The sequence below is a fragment of the Engraulis encrasicolus genome, chromosome 16 (assembly GCF_034702125.1).
Source record: "Engraulis encrasicolus isolate BLACKSEA-1 chromosome 16, IST_EnEncr_1.0, whole genome shotgun sequence".
In the NCBI taxonomy this organism is placed as follows: domain Eukaryota; kingdom Metazoa; phylum Chordata; class Actinopteri; order Clupeiformes; family Engraulidae; genus Engraulis; species Engraulis encrasicolus.
The window spans coordinates 5,996,768-6,008,312 of NC_085872.1; the positions used below are offsets into that span (position 1 = coordinate 5,996,768).

The 11,545-nt window shown below is 43.4% G+C and overlaps 1 protein-coding gene across 2 annotated transcripts; it reads right to left on the reverse strand.

The window, feature by feature from the left end:
* Positions 1-236: 236 nt before the first annotated feature.
* On the reverse strand, positions 237-8,826 carry myoz2b (myozenin 2b). Of its 2 annotated transcripts, XM_063218407.1 has the most exons (6): positions 8,658-8,826; positions 6,956-7,097; positions 5,071-5,240; positions 3,895-4,006; positions 2,210-2,393; positions 237-1,108 (listed from the first exon to the last, which is right to left on the reverse strand). In XM_063218407.1, exons 2-6 carry the CDS (start codon positions 7,038-7,040, stop codon positions 883-885), a joined length of 777 nt encoding a protein of 258 aa, XP_063074477.1. In that variant the 5' UTR covers positions 7,041-7,097; positions 8,658-8,826; the 3' UTR covers positions 237-882. The 2 variants fall into 2 exon arrangements, with proteins under 2 accessions (XP_063074477.1, XP_063074478.1); XM_063218408.1 differs by lacking the exon at positions 6,956-7,097.
* Between the last annotated feature and the right edge of the window lie 2,719 nt (positions 8,827-11,545).

Here is an 11,545-nt window from a genome sequence, read left to right on the forward strand (position 1 = left end):
AGGGTGTAACATAGTCAAATGTTCTATCAAACAGCTTCCTTGGCGTGGGTCTGCACTCTCAGAGTGCATTCTAGTTCTGAATACAAATGGCCTGTTGTACTTTTTGAATACATAAGTGTCTGCAGGTCACAACAACTTACAGTACATTTACCCTTAGTTTACCAATACTCAACCAATTAACTGACCATGGTTCAAAAAACAATTAAATGATGACTCATTCATATGACGCATGCACATTGATTTGTATCCTGGCCTCTTTATTTCCAAACTGTGATAACTATACACAAGAATAAATAAACAATAAATTGTAGTCAAAAAAATTAAAAAGCCTGTGGAGTATGTTGGTAGGCCTACTGTTGTCATTGAACAACATATTTCCCTGTGAATGGTTTAAATGTCAGTGAGAATACAAGGATTTGGGTAATTGTAAATTGCATTAAAAATCTTTTGCGAGTTGTAGACTCACTTGTTTTGGCATGTAGGCCCTTATCTGATGTGATTTCTAACATGGTGTGTGTCAAAGGAATAGGGGACATATACAGTACAATAAAAATATTCTCTTTCCAAAGGGGGCCAGTTTCATTCAGGGAGTGCATCGTTTAGGGCCCGATTGTTGACTCCCCTCCCATGTCAATGTATTTAAATAGTATTTCTGTACAAAGCACAAGGTTCTAGCGTACTTGAGAGTTGACTGTGCAGTACTGATCTGAAATCATTTGAGTGATCTGAATTTCTTTATCTCCACTGATCCCACACCTGCACCGACAAGGCAAAACCCTCCCAATTCTGTACACAAGATTGTGGACAAGCTCAAGCACAATGTTTTTTTTTCTGGTTGATTGCAGCCCATGCATTGTTTTTGGTTCTCCTTGGTGTCCATCTTTAGAGGTCATCAGACTCGGGAATCTCTGGGGGGTCCAGGCCCACGGTGGGCAGCAGGATTGCAGTGCCATCCGAGATCCAGCCTTGTGCCATCCTGTTGAAGCTGGGTCTCTTCACACCAGGCTCCTGCAGCTCAGGGTAGGCAGGCGGGTTCAGGTCCAGGGCAGGCACCTTGAAGGTGATGCCCCGGGGGGCCTTATCAAAGCCTCCAAACGGTGTAGCCACCCTGCATGATGTGAAGGGAGGGAGGCGTGAGAAGAGTGAGCTGTTCAAGTGAATGAATAGCATCATCATATTCTTCATCATCATCATTATATTTTCTCAGATTTTGTTATGGAGTCATTATGCTTTTGCTACGGAGTCAGTCCACGCCAATTGAACCAATCTTGGCACACTTGCATCTCAAAAAGTTTCTGCTAATCCAAGTTAGAACAAAAGACCATGAGCCTATGTTAAGCAGAAATATGTCTTCGGAAGGCCTATGCAGAGTACAGCGAAATATAACAATAAAAAGCTGATCAACTTTTAGGCCCTTCTGTGAAGATGTGTGAATATACAGCAAAAGAAAATTCAGCAGACTACACCTATTCATATTCCAGCTTGCCAAATGTAAGCCTTTTATGTTGTACAGCTCATGCTATGGCCTTCAGAACTTTGCAGAAAAAATGTTTGAACAAAATGACACCCCATTCCCCCTATAAAACAGTGTGTACCCTGTATATGATATAACGTAATGCTATCTCAATCATTTCTCTTGGATGTCTAGGAACACCCAGTAATATTTTCAGATTTTTTTCAGACACAATTGAGATTTGTGCATTTGTTGTGGAATGACCCTATTGCAAAAGTGAGTACACAGGCAAAAGAGGTTTTATACAGTGTGTATGATGGGAAGTGTAACAAAGCTTGTATCACAGCTCTGTAGCTTGTAATACACTCTCAAAAAAGTATGCAAGATAACTGTGGGGGCAAGAGTATGTGTGTAACATGTGTACAGGAAGATACTATATGTGTTATCACAGAAAGATACAAAATGACAATTTTACTTGCTTAGTGTTTGGTAGAGCTTTTCACAGTACTCTGAAAGAATGAATGATTGAACTACCCATTCTCTGCCTCATGAATGTGCATCTGTGCAGCTGTCCTTTCTGTGTAATAATGTTGTTGTTTTTTGCTCACTTCTCAATCATTGATCTACAGTTATTTTGCAATTATTGTGACAGTCTTTAAACGTGGGGATAATATAATGCAAATAACAACCACAATAGTTCATAATGTAATTGGCACACAGCACAGAATCACTTGCAGGAAATGGCTTTTGCGTTACCTGTTGAAGCTTCTAAAATCAGGGGCCTCCTGTTTGGGTTCAGGAGCAGGCATCTTCAGGTTGAGTGTCTCGGCCAGGGCTGGGTCATTGATGATGGCCTGCTCCCAGGGAGAGTGATAGGATTTGGGCATGGCAGTCGCGTTGAACTTCTCAGGAGGAACATCCTTCAGTGGACCTGCATAACCTGGAAAAACATACTAGACAGGTTCAACACAGTGGGGGGACAGATTTGGCATAGTCTTTTGTGTAACTTTTAGATTGCATATATGTGCACCACAAAATCGTTGTTTTTAATTATTATTATTAAGGCAGACATTCAAATATTAACCATGCATTCTTTATTTGGTGCATAACTTTTCACAGTGCAGAATTATATGTTTATATGTTATGTGAAAACTATATTTGAGCATTATGCAGTGGGCTAATTACTTTTGATTATTAAAACTTAACATTTGTTGACCTATTTAATGCTTTATTCTAAACTATTTTATTACAGGATCCCCATTAGCTTGTGCCATAGCACTTCACTAGTCCTCAAAAAACATATATCATTTCAACCGTTATAAAAAACATACTGTACAGATACACGTAGCCTATACAGTAGGCCTACATTTTTTTTAAATGCTAAATGCAAGTTAAAAGCTGAGGGCAAGTTAATTAATTTGAATATTATTTTGCAAACATCTCTGAAGTGTATTTACATAATATTTTATCTGACCTATATGGCGATGATGATAAAATTCGTCATTAAAGTCCTCAACTACCTGGTGAAATGTGTGAATATGTAGATAATGGTCCATACTACATTTAGTTCGATTCTGAATAATACATTTTTATTATATAGCATGTCATTTCATTACAACATGCAAAAAAATGTTCCTTGTTTTTGTTCCTTGATAGTCCGTCTGGAAACAGTTGTAGTGTAGAGGTGTTACCACCAGGCTCCGTCTCTTATTTCCACTCAGTTAAATGTGATAAAACAACGTAGCAGTGTGCCAGGCCTCTGCGACTCGGTGTTAAGAGTGGCATGGCTGACGTGGCAGAGCAACAAGAAAGACCCTAATGGCCTCTGCCTTAAAGTGGAGCCATTATCACATCCTACAGAGAGGAGAGGAGAGGAGAGGGGAAGGCAAGGCCCCGCTGGCTTTAAATAGCATCCACAGTCCGTGCCACCGTGCTGCTGCTGTGTTTGATGCCGCGTGCGTGTGTATGACAGCTCCTATTGTAGGGGACCGTCGCTCGGTAGGGCAGGCCTGGCGCCCCCTGCTGAGGAGTCAAAACATTGCATGGGGGCGGGTAGACAGGAAGCCACAAGCGTGCGCGTCCTGCCAAAGGTCAAAGGTGATCTGCATGGCAACGCACCACAGGGCAGTGCGGCCCAGCAGAGACGGTCAGTTGGGCTGGGAGAGTCTGTGCTATTTTTACTGTGTGATCATGTTGTATAACAAGGCATAAAGTGGAGAGTCATGTACCCAAATGAGAAACAACATGATGTGATGACACTCAGTAATGCACCAGTAAGCCAACTACGTGTTGGCTCTTGTCAAGCCCTATTGATATAATGATGAAATATTGTCTGTTTTGAATTGGCTTCTTTTTGAGGTTTATTTGCAGATGAGTTATTTCCACGTATTATCAGGTTTTTAATATGATTCACAAAACTGGTATCATTGTCATGGCCATACCTGGTGCTATTCCTTCAGGGTTCGGTGCGTTCCTATCTGGGGTGTTTGGAGGTGTTTTTGACGCGTCTCCTTGGCTCTCAGAACCCTCAACAGTCTCCACTGGGACGTCACTCTGAAGACATAATGTGTATTGTGATCAGTTGCTTATACATTTTGTGATCAACATTTTTCATTTTATTGAGAAGATTTGACAGTACAAACAGAGGTCAGCAGTAACGTATACATTATAAATGTCCACACATTTTTACAAAGAAAATAAATGATCCAAGTACTTTATGATGTCTAAAAGTGTGATTTTGGGTCTGGCTATTCGGCGTCGGTTCACTTATTTTGATAAATGCCTGCATCCGGCACCAGCACATCAAGACGGACAGATTGTAGCTTGTCTGGAATTCACATTCACACTCAGGCACAGCCGTAACTGATATGAACACGGGCATGCGCGTACGCACACACACACACACACACACAAACACACACGCACACACACACACACACACACACACACACACACACACACACACACACACACACACACACACACACACACACACACACACACACACACACACACAGGCGCGCGCACGCGCACACACACACACACACGCACACACACACACACACACACACACACACACACACACACACACACACACACACACACACACACACACACACACACACACACACACACACATTCATGAACACTGATAAGCAGCCCTCAAAGCAAAGTGGGCTGGAGACCTCTCAGTGTTTGCGGGGAGGTGCTGGGAGGGACACAGAGCATGTATGCCACTTCCTGAGTATCTGTATGGCAGCCCGTCTCCTGTCAATCACACTGTATGCTAGCTTGCTCCGTTTCAAAAGGGCTGTAGGTGGGGTTTGCCAACTTAAGATGGATAAAAATACGGGACAGTTCATTTAGCATTTCTTAGATGTAATTTCCTGCATTTTAACATCCCGTGTCCCATTTCAACTCAACATGGAACCCATACTTTTATCTCTAAATACGGGACGATTCCATATTTCAAGGGACGGTTGGCAACCCTAGCTGTAGGTACTGTCCATATGCCGAGGTCCAGGTTCAACGAATTATATAAATGGATGAGCTAAGCAGGCTATTGCCCAGTGTAAATCATGATTTCTTTAACAGAAGGAACTAAAGTGTCATGCTACCTCATTTAACGCTGTGTTAGCTTCATTCTGAATGCTTTCAAAAGTGTATTTCTCAGATCGTCTCTGTCTCATTTTGAAGAGCCGAGAGCCTCTATTCGTCGACAAAGACAGCTCCTCCAGCATGATGTCTTTTGGTGTGCATAGTTTTTTACCCAGGTCCATAGTGTCACCTTGAAAAGATCAACAAGAAAGGTTTAGTTAACACTTTTGGATGTATGAAGTTTAAATATTCACATTAGCTTTTTGTCAAAGTGTATCTTTATCTTTCCCAGCAGAAATCGCTCCTTTGTATTTAACCCTAGAGCACATATTCTCAAATATTGAGAATATACTGAAAGGTCCTGGACAAATGCCTAGGGCAGGGGTGGGGAACCTTTTTCATTTGAGGGGCCAGTTCAAATTCATCCAAGGGCCGTAAAAGTCCTCCAAGGGCCGTACTATCAACACAAAACAGGATTTCCCCCTTGACTTTAGTTCCCCACCCGTGATCTAGGGCTATGATTTTCACCAAATACATGAATTGTTGGTTAGAGTTAATGAACACATCAATGCCCACTCTACTGTCTCATCAATATATAAATAAGCTTGACATAGGCATACTGGGCAAACATGGTATATTATCCAGAACTTACTGGATGATTCTACATCATATTTTAAATGCTTTCCTTTCCCCAACATTTCCTAACATTCACTATAACTGGAAATTGTATCTGATTATCTATTGTTCTCTTTGGGGTTGGTTGTGACTGCATTGCTAGTGTTTATGTGCCTTCTGTAAGTCACTATGTACACTACGTATACAGCTCCACATGTACTGTGCCTCAGCTTCCCCTCAGTTCTATTTCCTGTAAGGTAGGCTGTGAATGCATACATCTCATGCCTATCTCTCTCTCTCTCTCTCTCTCTGACGCTGAGGGAGATGGCTGGTCCATGGGGCTGTCAAGGCCAGATCAGACGCTGAACATTTAGCCAGACGGAATGCTCCCCAGCTGTCCAAGATCCTCTCCGTGTCCCCAAAGCAGTTACACACAGTTGTCCATCCCCCCAATCCCCCACCATCAAAGTCCAGCCTCCCACACACCCCGCTACTCTGTCTAACCCAGTTCTCAACCTTTTTTGAATAAACGCCCCCCCCAACCCCCCTGTACCTCATCATAAACATCCCAACGCCCCCTTGACCTCATCATAAGCCTGCCAACTCCCCCCTTTGTATTAAAAAATAAAATGGACTAATTCCTCCCAATGGCAACTAAGCACCGCCCCCTCTCAACTGTATGCCTCTCAACGCCCCCCCCCCCCCCCCCCCATAGGCCTCCTCAACGCCACCCAGGGGGCTGTAGAGTCCCCGTTGAGAAACACTAGTCTACCCACATCCTACGCCGCTCATAAATAGCCAGTTCCAAACGTCAAAGACAAAGGGATTAGTTGGCATGGTTAGCGTTTCGGGAGTGTGTGTGTGTTGGGGAGTGGATGTTGGGACGGGATGGGTTGGGGGTTTGGGGGGTGTAGGGGATCTGGGAGAGCTAGTAAAAAGAGAATGAGCCCTGTGTGTTCTGAGCTCCTGTCAGAGCTGGGCATGGTTGGACTGGGGGAGAAATAGGGCCCGGGTACTTTTGGCGTAAAGGGGCCCCTCATAATTAGCGGTGCAGAACTGACTCACTGGTGGGCCCCGCAGCCTTGTGGGCCCCTATTTTCAGAAATGTAAATATATATATATATATATTTACATTTCTTAAAATAGGGGCCCATGAGGGTGCGGGGCCCACTGGGAAATGCTCGCTATGCCAGATGACCAGTCCAGCCCTGGAGCTGGGCATTCTCTATGGGGCAGGACAGGGGAGAAGAGTCACGTAATGTGGGATGAAATACATCGAGTACTGTATACCGTTGGCGCCACCATGGATCTCTCGACAAATAGCATCTGCTTGCATCTTCCTTTCTCTGGGAGACAGTGTGCTGAACTGTGACATTGTGGCTTTCAGACAGTAGGGTTCAAGCAGCAAGCAGCAAACAAGTAGCCCCTCAGACTGCAATGCATAAAGCAAACATTTATGGCCTCTGCACATTTATGCTGAATTACAATTCATCTGTGAATATGATCTGGCCCATTTCAATGCACATTCTCTCACAAACGACCAGGGCACGTGGAGCCGAGTGTTTGTTTTAAAGGGCAGAGGTAACAGTCACCTTAAAATAACCTGACGGCAAAGTGAGGCTTTTGCATGGCAAGATGTCAAATGTCACGTGGAGCAATGATTAATTTTGTTTTGGAGGTCGTGACTGGACATTGTGTCCTGGCTCAGGACATTAAACAATAGTGAAAACTGGACTGGTGCCTTCTGACGACAATCGGCAACATCACAGCCAACAATAAAATATGGAATCTATTTATTTCATACAGTAACACTACATACACACACACGCTTGACCAATGACTCATTGATGCAAGTGCCTCGATAGTGTTTGTCTACTATTTTTTTGTTCTCAATTGACACAAGTTTTTGTGGTGTAAATACACACTGCTTTTATAGCCACATTATAGTTATTTATGATAATTCTTGCTGCTATACATTATCATTTACATCATATAAACAATGCAACTACAAACTGTATTTACAATGGGTTAAAATTGTAATGTTTAAGCGGTTTTAGTTCTATTTGAAGGTTTAACTCATGCAAAGGATGTACAGTATTACTGATGTTGCTGAATGCTGTCATAGACCAACACACATGTTGCCATATGTTACTCAGCTCTAGATTTAGAATTGGAGAAAGAGAGAGAGAGACAGCAAACTGCGAGACAGGTGCAAGTGAATCACGAAGCTTGATATGCTGTCTGTCCATCTGTATGTCACTCACTGTACTTTGTAACAGCTCTATTAAAATGTTATTTTGTACACTTGTGTAATATCTGATATAATATTGAGCATTTTAAACAGTTAGGACACAGATAATGTTTTACAGGGAACTTGGTATTAATACTGCCGATAGGCCTTTTATGTTACAGTATCAATTGTTATAGGTTAATAATGTGCTTAATTACTATTGCTCCATTGTTATAGCAGTCAAGATGAAAGAGATATTTAGTTTTGTAAGAAAAGGGGGAAACAACTGCTGGGCATATGTGTTTGTATTGTCCTGATCAAATAGTCTGTCTGTTTCTTCTCTGGTCTTCCTTTCTATTTTCCTCTTCTTTACTCTGTAAACTGCTACAACTGCTACATGTTGCAGTGTATGCCCACGACCCTTATCCGCATTTTAAATATGTACATACAAGTAGGTGAAGTAGGTGTGATAAAGTCAGTTGGGGTGAGTTTGCAAAGTGAGGGCATAAATGAGAAATGGAAATAGATAGATAGGGTAGAAAGGTAACAGAAATGGAAATAGATAGATAGGGTAGAAAGGTGATGGTGTTTTCAGGCTTTGTTATGGTTGGTGGCTTTGTCACAGACACAAATTTGTTGGGTGGCAGTTAGTGTTTGAACAGTGATGCATTGTTATCAGACATGACTACTGACACACACAAATGTACACAGAGAACTCAGAGAAAGCCATCAGCTGAATCGGGGGGAAAGATCCTGTCTTACCTGTGCAAGGCCCTGATCTGCTGGCCGCTTCGCTTCTACCTGCGCCTTGTGAGCAGACTTGTGGAGAAAAGTCAGGGGTCACCCTGGGTACTTCGATCCAGCCTGATCTCTCTGTGCGGCTGCTCCCCCGTAGGCTTCCGAGCCTGGCAAGCGGTGGGTATGGGGGGCTGGGGGTGGGTGACAGTGTGTGTGTGTCTGTTGACATTGGAATGCAAGCTTACATCAATAACCTAATTTTAGTCCTGTTCAACACTCTAACCACTCACAATGGCATGGTGGTGGGAGGGGTGGTGGGCATAGGGATGGATAGGGAGTGTTAAAGGGCGTGTGTGTGTGGGGTGGGGTGGGGGTGGGGGGCTGTGTGTGCGTGTGTGTGTGCGTGCAGGGCCGCTTGCACAGGGCAAGGCCCCCCCATTCAACTATGTAATGAGGGCATCATTCTGGGCCCCCTCTCTCCCTGGGCCCGGGACAACTGACCCCGTTGTCCCCCCATGTCAGCTTCCCTGTGTGTGTGTGTGTGTGTGTGTGTGTGTGTGTGTGTGTGTGTGTGTGTGTGTGTGTGTGTGTGTGTGTGTGTGTGTGTGTGTGTGTCTATGCCTGTGTGCGTGTGTGTCTGTGTCTGTGTCTGTGTGCGTGTGTGTGCGCGCCCGTGTTTGCATGTGCATGTGCTTGCACATGTGTGCGTGTGCACACCGGCATGTATTTGTGTTTGAGGGGGATGGCGTCAGGGAGGGGGAGTTGATGATTTGCACGCTCCTAGTGACATGTCAAATCCTTAGTGTTCCATTGTCATATTACACCCAGACAAATTTAACAGTGTTGTATTGGTTTTTTGTCTGTATTTAACCAACTGAAAATGTAAAACTAAGTTATGTTGACCAAAATGTTTAGGATTACTTTTACTGTACTTTTACTCTGTGGGTGTGTAGAATGGAAATTTGAATAAGTCTGGATATTTTATATCAGAGCTTAATGCTGTTTGATTTTGAAATAAACAAAAATAATAAGAAGATAATAACGATAATACAAGAATACAATAATACCTTTCCTATAGCTGTTACTATTCAATCAAGAGTTGGGCCTACTAATGCCATTCATAATATTAATAGCAATACATATCACATATGCTTAATGTTCTTACTCAGAGTTTATTGGCTAACCCCCAGTAAAAGTGGAAGGGAAAGCCGAGACCTATAGCTTTTGTGCCAGAGGAGCTGAGAAAGAGCGAAACCTGGCATTCGAGGTGGGGAGTGCGTGCATGGGTCAAGAGAGGAAAGCCTGTCCAGGGTGTGTGGAAGGTGGGCTGTGTGGACACTAGCTTACATGAATCGTTGATTTAATCACTCTGGGTTTGTTATGTTGACAAGGTCACCTGCTGGCACGTCCATTCCAAATGACAGCTGCTATTGGATGACTGAAATCACAACAGAAACACTCCAATGGGAAACACTCCTCCAATGGGAGTTGATTTTTCTCATTTGCTGCTAGATCTTTCGGACAGGGGTTTGCATCTGCCAACAAAACTTTCACAAATGTCGGAAGGAAAATCTCCCCCCTCCCTTTCTAAGATTTGTATTAATGAATACATTTTTATACGTTTAAATGCTGCAGCTGGCAAGTTGTTAAGGGGCCTTTTAATTTTTTTTGTCTGGAGAGAACAGGGACATCTGAATACACTGCTGTGGCAACAGTACGAACAACTATATTTGGCAAATCTATTTATGGTGTTGAAGTGTTCATATACAAAGGGTTACTTTGATATGCACCCAAGCAGATAGCACAGCTACAACATCCGCTGAGACAGCTACCGTGTGCTAACACTATAGCTTGAAGTAAACTCAATTCACTTCAGAGCTTCAACATCATTTAAGGTAGAAACGTTTTGTACCTTATAATGTAACAAACCTCTGTATGGCTACCAGCATCACCTCCCAGATTACATAACCGTCTCCTTGGTAACTACTCCCTAGATATTCAGCCCCTTTTATACTTAGTGACAGAGTGATACAGCAGCGGACTTTCAGCAAAGTCCTTGTGACATGGAGGAATGTAGTGGGGGATGGATGTGTGTTTTCTCATGTTGCACTGTTTAGCCTCCTGTGTGTAACGCTGAGCACTTGCCAGGGTTTTGTCATCCAACCCAGTAGAGTGGGCTACACTACTGTAATATCACTGCTGGACATAGCTACTGTGAGGCCCCTGTAAAGCCCAATAGTTCACCCTCCCTTGGCCTCAGTGGGAGAGGAACATAGGCGTGCACAGATAGGGACCAGGTGGTGCTACTGCTAAACAGAGACGATCTACAGTATATTAGAATAGAGAATCTTTGGTGCTAAAGCAACTGACCATTTGCCCAACAGGACAAAAAAAACAATTTTGTCACAATGTACTGTGGTCCATGTTGACATGATAATCTACAAATGATGACAAAAATGGGACAATAATGCCCTGATATAACACATTATACGTAGCCTCTGGAGTCTAGAAAGGCAGCCGGAAGTTCCCAACGCTCCTCCGTCCCCCCTTCAGCACCAGCCCCCCAAAATGTCTGTCTGTGCCCGGCACGCCACTGCAGGGGAATGTGTCACAGAGTTTAGGAGTAGCCTAGTGGTGTACAATAATGGTTGGCACATGTAGAGTATATGGTGAGACCAACTGAGTAAAGGCATAGGCTAATTGGGGATTACCACAACAAATCACCACTAAAGGAGGATGTTGACCAGATTGCAATCCTAATTTATTATAGCCATGATTAAAACTGCTGGTAGAGTACACCTTTCCAATGTCTACAAGCAGTTAATTCAGTATGACTGTGGCTGTGCAGGTCACAGCTGTGATGTGTAACAGGGTAGCTCTTGAGAGTTAGAGCATGATTCGCACGTGTCCAC